This window comes from Oryzias latipes, chromosome 17, assembly GCF_002234675.1.
Source record: "Oryzias latipes chromosome 17, ASM223467v1".
NCBI lineage: Eukaryota > Metazoa > Chordata > Actinopteri > Beloniformes > Adrianichthyidae > Oryzias > Oryzias latipes.
The window spans coordinates 8,606,754-8,626,411 of NC_019875.2; the positions used below are offsets into that span (position 1 = coordinate 8,606,754).

General features: G+C 43.8%; 1 protein-coding gene and 1 long non-coding RNA gene across 2 annotated transcripts; one reads left to right on the forward strand and one right to left on the reverse strand.

Annotated features, from left to right (window-relative positions):
• Positions 1-4,215: 4,215 nt before the first annotated feature.
• Positions 4,216-6,874, forward strand: LOC110016950. The gene is made up of 2 exons (XR_002875136.1): positions 4,216-4,732; positions 5,813-6,874. It is a non-coding gene; the product is annotated as an uncharacterized LOC110016950 (long non-coding RNA).
• Positions 6,875-17,078: 10,204 nt separating this feature from the next.
• On the reverse strand, positions 17,079-19,125 carry LOC101164957 (tripartite motif-containing protein 16). The gene has a single exon (XM_011494192.3). The coding sequence runs from the start codon at positions 19,060-19,062 to the stop codon at positions 17,407-17,409; it is 1,656 nt and encodes a 551-aa protein (XP_011492494.3). The 5' UTR covers positions 19,063-19,125; the 3' UTR covers positions 17,079-17,406.
• Positions 19,126-19,658: the final 533 nt, after the last annotated feature.

Here is a 19,658-nt window from a genome sequence, read left to right on the forward strand (position 1 = left end):
GAGCGGTTGAGGTAACTGTCTAACTGGCATCTGTCTCTTTAAGGATCCACTCGAATTAAAATTGTGTTTTTGGTGCGTTTTCTTTTTTTTACATGTTCTTGTTGCATTTTTCTCATCTTGTAGGACTTACGTAAAGAGAATAACTAGCACACACTCGGCTGAGCATTTTTGATAGCAACAGCCTTGAAATCCCTCTTGTTCTCTCCTGTCCTCCTCTGCTCTCGTTACCATGGGAAGCCGAGCCTTCAGCTGCTCGGCTCTTAAACCCTGGAATTCCCTCTCTCCTGACCTCTGTAACAGACTCCTTACCATCTTTCAAATCTAAACTCATCTGTTTAATTCTGCCTTTTCATTTGGATTTACTTTTGATTTTCTTTCAGTTATTATTTATTGTGTTTTTAATGAATATTTTTGAAATGACTGACCTTTGTTTTGCACAGTGTCCTTGCACAGTGTCCTTGAAAGGCGCTTTTAAATCAAATGGATTATAAGTATTATTAAGATGAGTCTGAGAGCAGTTCCTGGTCCCAGACCACAGTATGGGTGTATTCAGACTGAAAATTTGAATACACCATTAATTAAGTAAAACCACTACATTTTAGCAGACAATGATTCTGTACCAAAATCCTTTCAGCAGATACTGGATTTACATTACAACTGGACAACTGAACAAAAGATGGAATCAGTGAAAAAAGGGCTGTTTTTTTGCCAAATTTGGCAACACTGCAGACAAATAGATGCCGCACTTGCATGAACTCCGTAAGTAAATTCAAGCTCTTTTCTGTATGTATTGAAGAAAAACCTAAGACAAAATTATCAATCTCTTTATCACATAATGTAAAAGATGACCATTTTTTATGGATTGAGTTTTTTTGGAGGATTTCTACTGTTGGTTTTGCACAAATTTAGGGAAATGCCAAATAGTTTTGGAGTAATCCCACTGATGAGTTCTATGATTTAGTCTTTAATGTTTTATAGGACCTAAAAATATTAATCACAATACTTTTTTTTTTTAGATCTAATCCCTCTGATATGTTTCACAAAGACACACACAGGACGTCACACATTAAGAAATTATTGCTAAAAATGAAGCAGGAGTCCACCTCTAAAAAAAAAGGTCTAAAAAATGATGAGTGAACAGAATTATTTGATTTGTAATTTCTTATTAATATTTCCAGGCTTTCTTTGTTTTGTTCTGCAGCATGTTCTTATTTGTATAATTTTGACAGAAAATATTTCTATGGAGAGCAAAATATTATAAGTTATTTAAGGTTTAACTTGAGTTACTCTGTTTTAATTCATATTTATGATCAAAAAGTTCAGTTTAAAAGGTTTAAAAGTTTAGCTTTAGTGTATTCAGTTAATGTTTATCCTCTCCGGCCCAAAACTTTAAGCGTGTTTTTAACTTGTGCCCCTGTGTGACTGAGTTTGACACCCCTGTAATGCGAGTATAGAAAATTCATGCATTTTTTGTGTAAAATGGCTAAATAGAAGATAGGGAACACAACAGGATGTTGTCAAATTTTGTATGTGTGCGGGGGGGGCGCTGGTGGGGTTACTCGCCCGGGGAGTAAGTTAGTGTAGAACCGCCACTAACTCCAAGGACAGTTTTTTATGTTTTTTTTCTTTCCTAAAACAAGAAAACTTCTTACTGACAATAATTCATCATTGATTTAAGAGAAAAACAGTTTTCAATAAAAGACTGAAGACACTCTGCTACCTTCAAGGAATCAAAGAACATTCTTATACTTCTTTCTCCTCCTCATCAGCTCCATAGCAGGCCGTAAAATCTTATCAACGATAGACGGAAATCTGTCATGCTCGGCTAGGACGAGAACAGACCCAAGTGCTCAAACCCAGAAGGACAAACACTGGAATGGAGTTAAAGGATTTATGTCAAAGTCTCTGGCAGTTAGACGGCTGGCAGCGGAGACGTAACCCGAGATAGGACCGTGTGGCGTCGAAATGGAGGCAAGTTTCTTCGTAGGCAAAAGAGATGAAAGTGAGCGTAACTTGGCGTAGGAGGAACGGGCTTGATGGCAGGATGAAGTCAGAGCGTGGCAGTAACGTGGAGCTTGGAGATGAGCATGAGGATGAAGATCTTGTGACTGGACTCAGGTCGGCACGGATGGATGAGAGATTTCTGTGGGCAGATCGAGAGCTTGGATTAGACGAGAGCTTGGATTAGACAAGAGCAAAAAATTCACTTGCCATTAGCTTAGGTAAGACCACGTATGCACCATAGAGGGCTATGAACTGGAGCCATGATGGCTCCAGCCATGGAGTCTGGAGCCATCTTAAATACAGGTGCAGGTGATGAGGTGAATGCCGACAGCTGGGTCCAATCTGGAAGGAAGCAGAGAAGGGTGGGGGGAGGAGAGGACTTCCGGAGGTACCATGACAAAAACAACAGAACAGAAAAGATAATTTAGATTGACTTATTGTCATGTTTTTCTGCAGTCTAAAATGTGTTTTTATTGTTCTCACTGGGCCAATACCCGACATACACGCTCCACCATCAACCAAAGAAAGACCAAACATTCTTCCTTTATGAGAATAAAGAAAAAGAATTTAGACAAAGCTGAAAATTGTAAAAACAGATCACAAAATCATCTTTATTTATATGCAGTTGGTCAGGGGCCTGTTTCAGAAAGGAGGTTAAGTGTAAACTCTGAGTGCATTAACCCTGAAATCAGGGAAACCCTGGGTTTTCCGTTTCAGAATGGGAGGTTTGTTAAACCAGAGAAAGCAGAGTAAGTCAAACCCGTTTCTGAAAGAGAGGTAACTTATACTCGGAGTCAGTATCCATGGTTACTTATGCTGTGAACCTAACCTGGTCGGGAGCAGGTTTTATTCTCCAAACTCGAAGCTTCTGCTGGTCCCCTCCCCTTTTTAAAGACGAAGCGGTATTTTTCGCTTTAACCTTCATTGCCCACATTTCCGTCACACAGAGACAAGTGACAAGAATGGCTTGTTCTTTTTTGGAGGACCCAATAGACTAGGAGACTGCATTAATTCGTAGAGAATTACATTTACCTCGTACGAGGATTTTGAGAAGACTCGATTTCTTTTTCACTTTTAACTGCTGCCATGTTATTTTAATTCCTGCAGGATTGCATCTACGTGAAAATGAAATCAGGGACATTGAATTAGATTAATGTAACAATTATTTTATGGAAACACAATTTGCTAGCACTGCTTACTTTCTTAATCCCGTATAAACCTATACCACTTGATCAATACAAGGGTAGTGTTGCAGTGTGTGTGTGCTGAGCGGGGTGCGAGCCACGAGAGACAAGGGGACGGGTGATTGCAGGTGCAGATGGGGGGGGGGGGGGTGAGCACGGAGCAGAGGTGTGTGCGGGGAATATATTGTGTGTTCGGAGGACGGAGCACTTAGTTAAATAAAGAGAAGGTGTCATTCCCAGAATAACTGTTTTGGAGTCATTCTTAATCCGCTCTGGAGGTTGAGGGTTTCCAACGGGAAGTGAACCCCGAAGGAGAATTCCCTTCGGCCCTGAAGGAAATCTCCCCTGCGCTTCTGACCCCTGTCGGAAAGAAGAGAGAAAAGAAAGGAGAAGCCTTCGCGCAGCGAAAGGTTCAACAGTAGACAAAAGTTCACTTTTAAAAACACAATTGCATGTATTAATATTAAACTGACCAACTTTTGCAAGAGGGGAAGGTTAACAAGAAAGTCCTCTAAACATTACCGACGTTAAAGGCATTTTTCCCCAGATTGGTTCTGTACACTATGCAGCATTTCATGCATTTACACCAGGAATGACACTTCAAAAGTACTCCTAAATATCACCATTTTTTATTTCACACCGTACGCTATTTAAAAAGTTATTACAGTCAATATTTTATAACAATGATTTAAATGCAAACTTAGGCATTAACTTGAGCAGCTATGTTTTCCACGCTAACTGTCTCTGTTTTGCAGATGCAGCGGTGTTGCTTTTCTTCTGGAATATGTGCTCATATTCACTGTAACTCTGCAGCAGCACGTCAAGTTCAGCTGGCGAAAAATATGCAGACCTCTTTTTTTCACAGTTGCCATGGTAACTCGTGATATCTGTGCTCCATTGATAATGGCTTTTCATAGACGCGGTGCCCACGCTCACCTCCGAATCAGTCCACTCAGAGTTGATTAATCTAACTCGGATCAGCATCTCTGAAACAGAAAACTGATTGACCAACTCAGAGTTCAAGTTCAACCTCAGAGTTGGTCGAACCTCCTTTCTGAAACAGGCCCCTGATCTGCTGGATCTCATCAACAATCATTCTAAACAACTATTTTAAATGGATGAATTTCCCACCTGAAAAAATAAGTGTCCATCTTTAAATTGTTTAACGTTGTTGTCCTCATTTTTGTTTTTGTCTTAACAGTCATTGAATAATAAATACATGTTGTTTTTTTGGATCTTACCTGCCATCAGAAACATGTGGTTCTCTAACAAGGTTTGGGAAGTGGGAGGAGTCAGATGTTCTGTTCACTATCAAACAGTCTTGTAACATCTGTGTTTCCTAAACAGAGAAAAGCTGAATTACCATGGAAGCAAAATCTTCAGTTAAAAGTTTTGTACTTTAACTCATTAATGTGTACATCACTAATACTTAAGACAGGAAGTTACATTTTTAATGGATGCATTTTGTGCTGCAATGAAATGTTTCATTCCAGAAGGAGGATTGAGGACATTCTGGACAGCAACAACAGCAGGAAAGTGTGGAGGTTTGTTCTTTTTGTGTTGCTCTGAGTTTGCATTTCAGACTCAGAGAGATGTGTCTGCACATGTTCCTTGACAAAACATGAAAAACATGTCTATGAAGGTGGGATTAGTTGTTGCCGCCTCTTCTTTCTTGGATGATTTCCAGATAGTGAAAAGGTGTGAAATGTTTTGCTCTTGTAGTTTGTAGAGGAAACTTACATTTAGCTTTGTTTGCTTTAAACCAGGGGTTTGTTTGTTTTAAACTCATTTTGGTTCGGGGGCCAGATTCAAGGCGTATGTTTGACACCCCTGCTCTAAACATTCATCTCACGTTTTTACCAGCAGGAAACTCTATACAAAGTTGATGTTTTTTTCATGAACTTTACTAAAACACAATTACACAACATCAGCAAGAACTCTGTCAGAAAAAAACAACCATTGATATCTTTTGAGAACGAAAATCCATAACAATTTATGACAGTAATGGAGACATAAGTGAGCAAAAAAAAGAACAGCTGCAGGTAAAAAAAAATTACAATGATACACATTAAAGCTAAAATGTTTCAGAAGAAAGGGTATTATTCAAGCAAAAAGCACCAATTGTTCCAGTATTTCAGGCTTTTGATCTATTAATCTTGTAAGATATTTATAAAATTTGATAGATCATAAATCACTTAATTTGGACGACAGTTTTCTAACTCTGCATTTATATATTGAAATTTTAGATAGGAGAAGTAACAGATTAATACAATTTTTTAAACTTTTTAGAATCAGATCAAATATGTAAGAATTAGTTTGACATGTATTTAAACATTGATGTTTAATTTTTAGCTTATGAATCATTCTAAATGGATCCAGAATTTAAGTGAGAATTTACAATGGTAGAAAAGGAGAAGAGCTAATTCAGGAAAATCTTTTCAAAAACTGCAGTTATTTTCTATATTTGAGAATTTGGATTTTTTTTTATATATTTGTGGAATAAATGTTACGTTAAATTTTTTATTTATTTCTTTAATTTGCTATTTATATAAATGTATCTGGCTGTAACCATGCTTTTTCCAAATTGATTTTCTTTAAAAGATTGTTCCATTAAATTTCTCAAGATGGCTATGAATCCGGAGGGGGGATCCGTGGAGTGGTGGGCCACTTGGACACAAGTCGGGGGATGATGAAGACAGCTGTCTGCACGGGCCATCACCCCAAACTGCAGTTCCTGTGAAGGAGCACCCAAAAGCAAGCTACGGAGAACCCTTCTGAACTATACCCCCAGGGGTTCCCGAGAGGCGGGGAGAATGAAAAACTTTAACGGACAGATCTATCGGCAAAGACATCAGCTAGCGGTCAACCTATAAAGAGAACGAACTGTACCTGCGGCAAGGTGTGCAAAACCTTGACAGGTCTCAAAATCCACCAGACCAAGATGAGCTACCTGAAGGGAGGACGAGTGAAGCACAGGGGCAGTGGCCAGCACTATAGATGAAGTTCTCGTCACAGACCCATGTCAGATGGAAGAGCAGCCAGGCCCAGAATCCCCCCCACATTACCGGGAACCTCCGAGCTGCACCAGTCCTCCTACAGAGAGAAAAACCAGAACATCATCAGGTGAAGTGGCCTGCTACCAACAACAAGGAGTGGCTCAATTAGACGAGGACATAGATAAGATCATGGAGATAACATCAAAGGGACGATGCAGACCACAAATTCCAGGCCATATTCACCTTCATAATAACCATTGGCCCAGAGCGGTTTGGGGTGAAAGAAAGGCCAAAGAGTAGCAAACCAGCAAGACCCAACAGGCGAGAGCATGAGATCGGTCAGCTGAGGCTGGAACCAAAAACCCTGAAACGCATGTTCAGGACAAAAAAGGAAGAGGAACGAAGCGCCTTGTCTGAGATCAAGGAGATTTTGAGAAGAAAGCTCTTCACACTAAGATGAGCTGAGCAGAAGGAAAGAAAAAGAGAGGGGCAAGAAAAGTGTTAACAGTTCAACACGTGTGTTAGGATCATTTCATCTATATTTCAGAAAGATTGATAAAAAGTGATGAAATACATGGAAAGTATCAAAAAGTATTTTTCATAATGAATCTGCCGTCTGTGTGACTGTGTTTGATTAAGACAAGTTTTCCCTCAAGGTCATTTTCAAAATAAAAGCTGAGTGAGGCAACAGCACAGAGCATGTTTCACGGTTTTGTAACCCTGCTTAAGTTACAAAGTTATTTTCCACTGGTGGCAGTCAACATTTTAAATGTGTTTTTTTTGGATTTGCTAGGAGTGATCATCCTGTCGTTTTTTTTTTATCTTTGACGTCTTTTTCACTTTTGCTCAAACCACAGCGTGAGAAAAAAAAGATTGGAGCGAGTTAGTGTGTACCCAGGAAGAGGAATCTGGTTAAAGAGCTATGTTGGACTTTGATAACTTTGTTGGGAAATACGTTATCTCGACTGTTTTTTTTCTTGGTGTTCATTTGGATCCCCGACCTTCCTTCGTTCAACTCATCTACTCCATCATCATTCCATCCTCTTACCTCCTTGGTTTATCTCATCTCAACTTCATCTCATCTCAACTCTACACCCCGACTGGAAATCTCAGTTTGGACATTAAGTGGGTTACCTTTAATTTTTTTGAGTGCACTCACGGGGTTATTTATTTTATTCTAAAGAAAAGAGAAAGTTGGACTCAGATTTAAGTTTTCTTTTTGAGATCTCAATTTTATTTGAACCTCCTTTTCATGTCAGTGGCCACATGTTTTTTGTTGTTAGGTGTTGAATACAAGTAATTCACTCAGTTCTGCAGACTGTTTTTTGTGTTATTTTATTGTCTAAACCTAATTATTCTTTTCACGATCAACTGTTAATCATAGTACAACTTCTTTTGGGTGGAATATTCCTAGCTAAATATCGGAATATATAACATTAAACAATCTCCTTATTGAACCTAGACTTAGAGTAAGTCCATATGAAATTATTTAGAGCTGTCACACACAGCAGCACCACCTAGGGGTTACAGTTTCATAGCCCTCATGAACTTTCACCCTCAATCATACTTTAAATGTAACAAAGCTGTCCCGTGCCCGGCAGCCCTCTTTTCACGCAGGGAGAGGGATCCCTGAATTCTCTGGCAAGTCCAGTAGCTGGAGATCACATTATATCTGAGCCTGGGGGTGTCAGTGTCCCTGTGGTGTGGATTCTGGTCCCTGCCCCTGAGTGCTGGGCCAATTTCTAACTATGGGCGAACCTGGTTGGGCCATGTTAACAACACTTCTTGTGGACCCCCTCTTCCCCTGGTTGTCCTTCTCTTGGGCGGGGACGGCTGGCCCCTGCCTTGCTCTCTCCTGGACCAACCGTGGGGCGGGTGGGTGGCTGCCTGGAGTGCGGGGCGGGTTTCCCTTGGGGGGTCCTGGCTCATACCTGGAGTTGGGGTGGGGGGATGCCCAGAACTCCTGGGTGATAGTGGGGTGCTCGTCTGGGGCTGTGGGCGTTCTTCTGGGGCGGGGGCCCGCATTGGGCCCTCCCGGCGCGGCGGGGGGCTGCTCTCCTGGTTGGGCTGGAGCTTGCACTCTCTGTCCCCCTGTGCCTCCCTGCTCTCTGGCTTTGGGGGCCCCCATAGCGGTCCTGCTGGCCCTGGCCTGGGTGGCGGTTGTTCTCTCCGAATGTGCGTTGATTACCGGCATCTTGATCGCAAGTCTAGGAAGGATAGCTTTCCTCTTCCCTGCATTGAGGATTCTTTGGATGCACTTTGTGGGGCCAAATGGTTCTTCGCACTCAACCTGGCTAGCGGCTACAACCAAGTATTGGTGATGGAGACAGATAGCCTAAAGACTGCTTTCTGTGAATCATTTGGGTTATTTGAGTTCAACCGGATGCCCTTTGGTTTGCGGAACACGTCAGCTACCTTTCAGCGATTGATGGAGAGGATGTTTGGGGCAGAGCATATTCAATCTCTCCTACTATATCTGGATGTTAATATTGTCTTCTCTTCCAGTGTGGAGGATCACTTAAAGCATCTGGACCGGGGGTGCTGAGTCGACTACAGAAAGAAGGACTAAAAGTTAAGTTGGAAAAGTATTTTTTCAGAAAAGAGGTTCATTACCTTGGCCATCTGGGCTCCCGCAAAGGAGTATCTATGGATCCATCCAAGGTGTCCACTGTGGCCTCATCCCACAGCTGTTCGCGAGCTTCTGTCCTTCCTCGGATTTGCCAGTTATTACAGGTGATTCGTGGAGGGGTTCTCAAAGCTGGCTGCACCATTACAACACCAGGTTGCTGAATTGGCAGGCAGAAAACGAAAAGAACCACCACTGGACAGCACCTGGAGCAATGCATGTGAGGCAGCGTGCAATAAGCTCAGGAGGAGACTGGTGAGTGCACCTACTCTGGCATTTAGTAATTTTAACCTTGCATTTATTTTGGAAGTGGATGCTAGCCATGCAGGCCTTGGAGCAGTTTTGTCCCAAGAGCAGGATGGCAGGGTTTGACCCATCTATGCCAGTCGAAGCCTCAGCCCGGCGGAGAAAAACTATAGTTCCATGAAAGTAGAGTTTCTTGGAATGAGGTGCGCTATGTTGAAATGTTTTTGGAGCATTTGTGGGGCCAACATTGGACGTGTGGACTGATAACAACCCTTTAAGCCACTTGGAAGGAGGAGCTATCCTGGTCGTCATACATCAAGTTGTTCAACAGGAGCCGCAGGTAACCCAGTCGCCCATCTATGCTTTTTCCGCCCATACTGTAAATGATCTCAGATTGTTACAGGAAGCAGACCAACTATTAGTACCTTACTTGCATTCTGGAAGGCACAGAAAGCCCCAAGTTTCGGTGCCCGGTACAAACTGTCGGGACGGGTAAGGGTACTGTTACGACAGTGGGACAAGATCCCAACTAAGGATGGATTAATCTTTCGCAAGGTACAGCAGCCAGATGGAGGGGAGGAGATCTTACAACTGCTGTTGCCTATTTACCTCAAAGAAGTCTTGCAACAGCTGCATGACCACGGCCACCAGGGTATTGAATGTACAACTGAGCAAATACGGCGGAGATGATAGCATTTTGGTTGATGCCAAGTGCATTAGCCTATTATCCACTGTGCCGCTGCAGTGCTTCACTCGTTCTTATCTGAGACAGCTAAAAAGCACCGCAATCTGCGTCTGAAACTCTGTGCCATGTTGCTGCCAGCAACATGGCACAGAGTTTCAGTTCGGTCCCTATCCTAAGTTGGTAGTAATCCATGTTTCACAACAACGAAAAAAGCTGCTTCTGACCGAGGTCTTCCTGTTGTTTTGTGCAGAGTAGAGCTGCTCAAGGAGGCTCAGTGTTGTCAACTAGCGGTCGGAGGGTGAAGTGGAAAACAAGAGTCAGACACTGAAGGACACTCAGAAAATAATTAAATAATTAAATATATTTTTTTATCACATTCAGAGCAAGAGACAATGTTTTCATCTGAAAGAAGGAAACATTCAAAACAGTTGAAACTGAAGTCAAAAAGAAAAATCAAACCTTCAGACACTTACTCAGATTTCTGACAAGTTGGAACAAAGTTGCGCTCAGCTGCTCTAAACTGGGGGGTATTCCAGGAAGCATGTTTAAACTAGCCTGACTTTAACCCTGAACTCTGGCTGAAATCCGCCTGAACTTGCTTACTCTGGGTATGTCGGTTCCAAAAGACCGGATATGAGTTGGCGTAATTACGCCCGACTTGGTAACCCTGGGTTAATGCACGTGCATGTCAAGTACATAAAGACACTCTCAATGGATCACCGATTTCCGGAGTCACCATGGAAACGGGTGGTGAAAAAAAAGAAAGCGCTACACTTCAGTGAGACGGAGTCTGAGATATCAATGACGGCGTATGAAGATTATACGTCCATCAAAAAAGTAACACGGCTGCATCAGCAAAAGAAAGAGTTTCTGTTTGGAGAAAAGAACAGACAAAGTAAACGCACGAGTTTCTGGTCTTATTTCCATTTTCCTTGTGACGCATATATATATATATATATATATATATATATATATATATATATATATATATATATATATATATATATATATATCTTATCCAATTTTGCCAACTTAAATGAATTACATTATTGGTAACAAGTAATTGAGTTAAATTCATTCAACCTAATTTCTTACGTCTATAAAACTCAATAGATGTTTATACAATTCAAATTTACATATTTATTTATTTATTTATTTATTTATTTTTTTTAACTTGTCCTGTCCAACAGCTAGGCAGACAGATGAGAGCTGAGGGCCTCTTGGGTTGGACATATTTTACTTTAACAAGAGGGGTTATTAATTTTCAGACAAACCAAAGGTATGTCTGAATAAACCCCTTTTGTAATTGAGGCCAAACTTTATTAATTTCAAACATGTCTGAAAATCTTTGGTGTTGGACCGGACGGAAAAGGAAAGAGGGGAAGAAGAGAGAGGGACGTTAGAGAGAGGGGGGGTAGGGGGTGATAATAGGAGGGGAAGGGGGATAAGACCATGAAGCAGCATAAAGCAACAAGTTTACTGGTTGTTAATCATTATGGTAAGGTTCAAATGTAAAAAAAAAACAAAAAAAAAAAAAGGGCGGAGCCTGTCCACACACACCCTCAAATGTTATAAACACACCTGTTAGTTGCAAAAATGTCCACCTGTCGACATGTACACAAAACAGATAGTGTTCACACGCATACTTATGCCTTAAAACCAACTAGTGTGAAATATTTCAGTCATTCAGTCTGTTGAGCTAACACCTGTGCTCAGGTGAGTGTTTATGTTCTTCTAAAATGGATGGTGGAACGTGAAAAGAAGGAGGGAGAGTGCCCAGCCATCCCCACCCCAAGACCCCCACCGCACCAGCAGCGGCAGCCGGAATCCCCCCAACGCCACACGGGAACCGGCAGGGAACAACGGCCGCCCGGGCGACTAAGTCCGCCACCCAGGCCAGGGCCAGCAGGGCCGCCGCAAGGCCCCCAGAGCCAGAGAGCAGGGAGGCACGGAGGGAAAGAGGGCGCCGCCCCAGCCCAACCAGGAGAGCAGCCCCCCCGCCGCGCCGGGAGAACCCAACGCAGGGCCCCACCGGAGAAGGACGCCCACAGCCCCAGACGAGCACCCCACCACCACCCAGGAGTTCCGGGCATCCCCCCGCCCCAACCCCAGGTACGAGCCAGGACCCCCCAAGGGAGACCCACTCCGCACTCCAGGCAGCCATCCGCCCGGCCCACGGTTGGTCCAGGGAGGAGCGAGGCAGGGGCCCGCCGCCCCCGCCCAGAAGGGGGGAACCCCGGGGAAAAAAGAGGGCCCACAAGGGGTGTTGTAAATATGGCCCGACCAGGCTCGGCCACAGTTGGAAATTTGGCGGGGCCCAGCACTCAGGAGCAAGGACCAGAACCCACCCCCCAGGGACACGAACACCCCCGGCTCAGATGTAATGTGAACCCCCCCACCGCGCGGAGAGAGCACCGCCGGGCCCAGGAAGCCGGCACCCCGGGGACACAGCCGCCGTTGCAAAGGGGCCCGTACCCCCCACCAGGGAAGAGGCAGGGGACAGATGGTCCTAGGTCCCACCTTCCTTGCAAAATGTGTGTGCGTGTATGTGTGTTTGAGAGAGTGTGTGTGTGCATGTGTGTGTGTTTATGTTGGGATGTATATATTGAGGGGGGAGGGGTGTGTGTACTAAGGGGGGTGCGGTTAAAATTGGCGGGTAGGGCACTAAGGGGACGTCTCCTGATTACTCACAGTGACGTCCCCTCACCCTCCCCACCAAGGGGCCCTAAATGTCTAAGGTGCGGTTAAAATTGGCGGGTAGGGTGCTAGGAGGACATCCGCTGCTTGCTGGCAGTGATGTCCAAGCACCCCCCCTACCAAGGGCCCTACTTGTCTAAGGTGCAAATAAAACCGAAAGAGGGGGGGCCACTCCATACGGCAACCACAGGAGGGGGGTCACTGCCTAGTAACCCCCCCCCCCCCCCCCAAGGCTCATCGCAGGCTAAGCCCCCCACCCCCTCACCCTATTATGAGGTTATATGAGGAAGGGGGTTCATATTTAAATATTTACATATTTATTTAACTAAATGCTATATTACTCCAATTAAATTAATATTTTTTCCATCTTAATGAATTATAATTCTTGTACTCTCAAATGTTTAAGTTTGAGCCGGCAGATTTACTCATTTGTATAACAATAAAAATAACAAATTGTTGAATAACAAATTGGAGAGTACATCCACTTAGGAATTTTCCAACATTGTCAGTATGCTATTGAATTGTAGGGGTGCTATATAAACTCATCATACTCTCCCTCCCTCTCACTCATGGTGGAGAGACTTGAGCAAAGTAGGACAAAATAACTCGGCAAAACACAGTAAAACAGCTATACAACTAAACACATTTGGTCAAAAACCCACACTTGAACCCAAATCTGTCCAGACAGGCCAAGGGAATGGTATCCCACAATCCCTTGCGGTGCCAATCTAACAGCAGCACCAAAGTTACACCTACTTAATTGAATTAATTTGAATGAAAGTAAAATAACTGTCTGAAAACTCCTTCTTTCTCTTTCGGCTTTTCCCATCAGGGGTCGCCACAGCGAATCATCCTTTTCCACCTCACTCTATCATAAACATCTTCTACCCTAACGTTAGCCAACTTCATGTCCTCTGTTAAGACATCCATATATCTCCTCTTTGGCCGTCCTCTTGCCCTCCGGCCAGGCAGCTCCATCTCCAACATTCTTCTACCAATATATCCACTATCCCTCCTCTGAACATGTCCAAACCATCTCAGTCTGGCTTCTCTGACTTTGTCGCTAACACAGGCAACATGAGCCGTCCCTCTGATGTACTCGTTCCTTATCCTGTCTAACCTGGTCACTCCTAAGGAGAACCTCAACATCTTCATCTCTGCTACCTCCATCTCAGCCTCTTGTCTCTGTCTCACTGCTACCGTCTCTAACCCATAGAGCAGAGCTGGTCTCACCACAGTTTTGTACACCTTTCCTTTGAGTCTTGCTGGCACTCTTCTGTCACACAACACTCCTGACACTTTCCTCCAACCGCTCCAACCTGCCTGCACTCGCCTCTTCACCTCTTTTCCACAATCCCCATCACACTGAACTGTTGACCCCAAGTACTTAAACTCCTGCACCTTCTCCACCTCAGCCCCCTGTAACCTAACGCTTCTACCTTGATCCCTCTCGTTCAGACACATGTATTCTGTCTTACTACGACTGACCTTCATACCTCTTCTTTCCAGGGCAAACCTCCACCTCTCTAGCTGTTCCTCCACCTGCTCTCTACTCTCACTGCAAATTACAATGTCATCCGCAAACATCATTGTCCAGGGAGATTCCTGTCTTACCTCGTCTGTCAGCCTGTCCATCAGCATAGCAAACAAAAAAGGACTCAAAGCTGATCCTTGGTGTAGTCCCACCTCCACCTTGAACTCCTCTGTCTGACCTACAGCACATCTCACCACCATCATACTTCTCTCATACATGTCCTGAACTACTCTGACATACTTCTCTGCCACTCCAGACGACCTCATACAGTACCACAGCTCCTCCCTCGGCACCCTGTCATACGCCTTCTCTAAATCTACGAACACACAATGCAGCTCCTTCTGACCTTCTCTGTACTTTTCCATCAACATTCTCAAAGCAAAAATGGCATCAGTGGTGCTCTTACGGGGCATGAAACCATACTGCTGCTCACAGATCTCCACCTTCTTCCTAAGCCTGGCTTCCACTACTCTTTCCCACAGCTTCATTGTGTGGCTCATCAACTTTATTCCTCTATAGTTGCTGCAGTTCTGCGTGTCACCCTTGTTCTTAAAGATCGGAACCAGAACGCTTCTCCTCCATTCCTCAGGCATCTTCTCACTCTCTAAAATCCTATTGAACAACCTTGTTAGAAATTCCACTGCTGTCTCTCCTAGGCACTTCCATACCTCCACAGGTACATCATCAGGACCAACGGCCTTTCCGCTCTTCATCCTTTTCAGAGCCTTCCTAACCTCATCCTTTCCAATCTCTGCTACTTCCTGCTCCACAACAACCACATCTTCCTCCCTTCTTTCCCTGTCATTTTCCTCGTTCATCAGCTCCTCAAAATACTCCTTCCATCTTTTCTGTACACTCTCTTGGGTTGTTAGCACCTTTCCATCTCTGTCCTTAATCACCCTTATCTGTTGCACGTCCTTCCCATCTCTGTCTCTCTGTCTGGCTAGCCTGTACAAGTCCTTCTCTCCTTCCTTTGTGTCTAACCTGTCATATAGCTCATCGTAAGCTTTCTGTTTGGCCTTTGCCACCTCTCTCTTCACTCTACGCTGCGCTACCTTGTACTCCTGTCTACCTTCCTCAGTCCTTTCTACATCCCACTTCCTTTTAGCCAACCTCTTCCTCTGGACGCATTCCTGTACTTCCTCATTCCACCACCAAGTCTCTTTACCGTCTTTCCTTTTTCCAGATGACACACCTAGCACCTTCCTACCTGTTTCCCTGATAATCTCTGCTGTAGTTTCCCAGTCATCTGGAAGCTCATCCTGACCACCCAGGACCTGCCTCAACTTCTGCCTAAATTCCTCACAAGTTTCTTCATTCTGTAGCTTCCACCACTTGGTCTTCTTTTCTGTTTTCCCTATCTTCTTCTTCCTGACCTCCAGAGTCATCTTACACACCACCATGCGGTGCTGTCTGGCTACACTCTCTCCTACAACCACTTTGCAGTCATTAACCTCTCTCAAATGACCTCGTCTACATAGGATGTAGTCCACCTGAGTACTCCTACCTCCACTTCTGTATGTCACTCTATGTTCCTCTCTCTTCTGGAAGTAAGTGTTGACTACAGCCATTTCCATCCTCTTCGCAAAGTCCACCACCATCTGTCCCTCCAGATTCCTTTCCTTCACACCAAACCTGCCCATCACCTCCTCATCACCTCTGTTGCCCTCACCAACATGCCCATTAAAGTCTGCTCCAATAACAACTCTCTCTCCTCTGGGAAAACTCTCTATGACCTCATCCAACTCACTCCAGAATCTCTCCTTCACTTCTAAGTCACAGCCAACCTGTGGCGCATACCCACTGACTACATTCACCATCACCCCTTCAATTTCTAACTTTAGGCTCATCATCCTGTCGGAGACTCTTTTCACCTCTAGAACACTGTTTACAAACTCCCCCTTCAGAATCACTCCTACCCCGTTTCTCTTCCTATCAACACCATGATAGAACAGTTTGTATCCTCCTCCAATACTACGTGCCTTGCTGCCCTTCCACCTTGTCTCCTGCTCACACAGTACATCTACCTTCCTTCTCTCCATCATGTCTGCCAGCTCTCTGCCTTTCCCTGTCATTGTGCCAACGTTAAGAGTCCCTATTCTCAAACCTATGTTCCTGCCTTTTCCCTTCTCTCTCTGGCCACGGACCCTTCTGCCTCCCCTCTTTCTTCGACCAACAGTAGTCAAATTTCCACCGACACCCTGTAGGTTAACAGCATCGGTGGCGGTCGTTGTTAACCCGGGCCTCGACCGATCCGGTATGTCTAAAGTGTTGTGGATGATTCGCATGGTTATTTTGGCAATTTTTACGCCGGATGCCCTTCCTGACGCAACCCTCTCTTTTTATCCGGGCTTGGGACCGGCACAGAAGTTACTGGCTTGCAACCCCTGTGGCTAGATTAAAATAACTGTCTGAAAACTACGTGTTATTTTTAAGCTGACTTAACAAAAAATGATTTATCTTAACTGAAGCAAATAATTAAATTAGATCAAACTAAATAGTTTATCTCTACAACATCCACACGTGGTCTTATCACCCTCTCATGGTGGAAAAAGTATTATCTGAGCCTCTTAATCCAATAAATCATCTTCAGATGGACACGCCATGCTGCTTCACTTCAACTAATCCTGTTCCGGACCAGGTTATGTTCAGAGCATGAGTTGCCATGGCAACTTGACATACCCTGAAACATACCTCCATTTCTGGAACCAAAAGCTGAGGTTATCAACTTCCTTAGCCTCAAACTTACCGTGGGAGCTAGCATAACCTGCTTTCTGGAATACCCCCCTGGACTCTGGTTGAGTCTTATTGGAGACACTGTTTACCTGTGTGAGCAGACAGTTCATTCATGGAGGAACATTTGATTGGTAAGAATTTTGAACTGATCAACCTTTTCATATTGGAACCAAACAGAGAAGCAGCAAGACTTCCTAATTTTTAGTAGAAAGTAGAGCAAAGAATCCTGGTTCCTGATCCTTTCCAGTTGATGGCAGTAATAAAACGTTTCGTTGCTGTTGGAATCTCGTGTATTTAAAGACTTAGACAAAGGAATCAGGATGTTCTTACTATCAAATAAATCAGAAAAAAAATTCTCAGAACAAAGGAATTAAAATAAAGGAATGAAAACACATCTTTAATCAAAAGTCTTCGTGACTGAAAACAATACAAAAACATGAACAAAACATTTGCGTGAAATTTGAATTCATACAGTAAATTTCCATTTCAAAGAAACAAGAAAACAGATTTTACTCCAAAAAGTTTGAGATTCATGTTCAAAAATGTCTCAAATCCACTCTTGTTGAGATTTTTCATTTATTACATTTATTTCTGACTACAAACATTACTCCACAGAATATTAACAGTTAAAATATTTAGTTCTAATGACCCAAAGCAGAGAAAACACTAAAAACAAACATTAAACTTCTTTCAGAAAACTATTTAAGTTCACGGAACTCTGCTGTGGCTCCAAAATAACCCAACCTCAGTCCAGCATGGAGCGGCTGAGTGAATGTGGTCTGGACTCTGTGGAGGAGAGTCATGCTTTCAGAGACGCTGTAGAAGGACAGAACACCTGCTCTGTGATCCAGGTACACTCCTACTCTGGAGGAAACAGGAGCTGAGATGGAGGTTTTTATTCTGTAGTGGACAATCACGTTTGGAGAAGAAACTAATGACCAAGATTTGTCGTTGTAACCAAATAAACTTTCATCTCCAGATTTGCTGATGTTCTTGTATGTGACTGCTACATCAACATAGTCCCCTCTCCACTCCACCTCCCAGTAACAACGTCCAGTCAGACTCTCTCTACTCAGAACCTGAAACCACTCAGTGAATCTGTCTGGATGATCAGAATCAGACTGAGGTTTTTCCATCACTGTCACCTTTCTGTTCTCCTCTGACAGTAACAGTTGTCTGTGTGCTGTGTTTGCATCCAGTGTGATGTGACGTGAATATTTGAAAAAGTCAGCTCTGCTCTTTGGTTCTGGTTCTGACAGTAAAACATCCACATGAGTGACTGTCAGTGAGATGTTTCTGGGTTTCTCTCTCAGAATGTCCTGCAGTTTGTCTCTGAGCTCTGACACAGCTGGTGTCACATCCTCAAAGTATCTCAGAGGACGGACATTGATGCTGGATGAGTGTGTGGACTCACTGAGTGGTGGCAGTGAGGGGTAGTTTAGCAGAAACTGGCTGTGATCCTCTGTGAGTGAGAGCTGCTTCAGCTCAGCGTCTCTCCTCTTCAGCTCAGTGATCTTCTGCTCCAGCTCCTCCTGAAGATCTTTGACTCGACTCACTTCAGTTTGCTGCTGGGATCTGATCTGCTGCTTCACATCACAGCTTCTTTTCTGGATGAGACGGATCACCTCAGTGAAGATCTTCTCACTGTCCTTCACTGTTTGATCAGCAGAGTGATTGATGGCCTCCACCTCCTGTTGAAGCAGCTTCACCTCCTTCTCTCTGTCCTGGATTCTCTGCTGGATTTGTTGTTGACTCTCCTCCAGCTCTCTTTGCCTCTCAGTCCTTTCTGCTGCAGCTGAGACTGTGTCGTGGCCTCTATGTTCATCCACAGAGCAGAGATAACAGATACATTTCTGATCAGTGCGACAGAACATCTTCATCACCTCATCATGACGGGAGCAGATGTTCTCCTGCAGGTTCTTGGAGGGTTCCACCAGCTTGTGTTTCTTGAATGCAGCTGCATCCAAATGAGGCTGAAGGTGTTTCTTACAGTAAGAGGCCAGACAGATCAAACAGGACTTGATGGCTTTCAGTTTTCTTCCAGTGCAGACATCACAGACCACATCTTCAGGTCCAGCATAGCAGAGATCAGCAGGATCAGCTTGGAGTCCAGTCTTCTTCAGCTGATCCACTAAAGCTGCTAACATGGTGTTTTTCACCAGAACAGGCCTCGGTATGAAGGTCTTCCTGCACTGAGGACAGCTGGGGATTTTCTCCTCTGCATCCCAGAGTCCTTGAATACACTTCATGCAGTAGCTGTGTCCACAGGGAATAGTCACCGGATCCTTCAGCAGATCCAGACAGATGGAACAGCAGAAGGTTTCTTGATCCAGATCAACTCCTTTCTGCGCCATTTCTCCTCTCAGACACAAAGACTGTGAGAGTTTCACTTCCTCAGAAATCAGTTTGACTCTGATCCTCCCATCGGGTGTTTTGTACTTTGAGTTCAGCCAATCAGCTTCTTTTTTCTCTTCCTGTTAGTCACGCCCATCATGACAGAGGAGGTGCTGCAGATCAAGAAGAGGAAAAAAAAGCTGATTGGCTGAACTCAAAGTAAAAATGGCTATTTAACTTTTAAAATATAAAAATAAAAAAAGACATAAAAATTGTTCTTCTTCAGCAGATCTACTAATAAACTCAAATATTTTTTGGTTTTACTGTCAGTCAAAGATCATGAAAGAGACAAAGCACAAAGTTCTTCATGTTAACATTACTAATTTGGAAATTGAAATCTTTTATCTGGCTGCAGGATCATGATGGAACATCTACCATCCAGAAGCTACACATTCAAAGGAAGGCTGGACCTCCAGACAAAATAACATCACAGTAGAGAAACAGCAATGGGAGGGCAGAAAAAAAGAAACTTAAGATTGGTCCTTGAGGACTGGGGTTGGAGACCTCAGTCCCTTATTCAGATTGCAAGACCCTGTCAGTACAGTGAACCAGCACC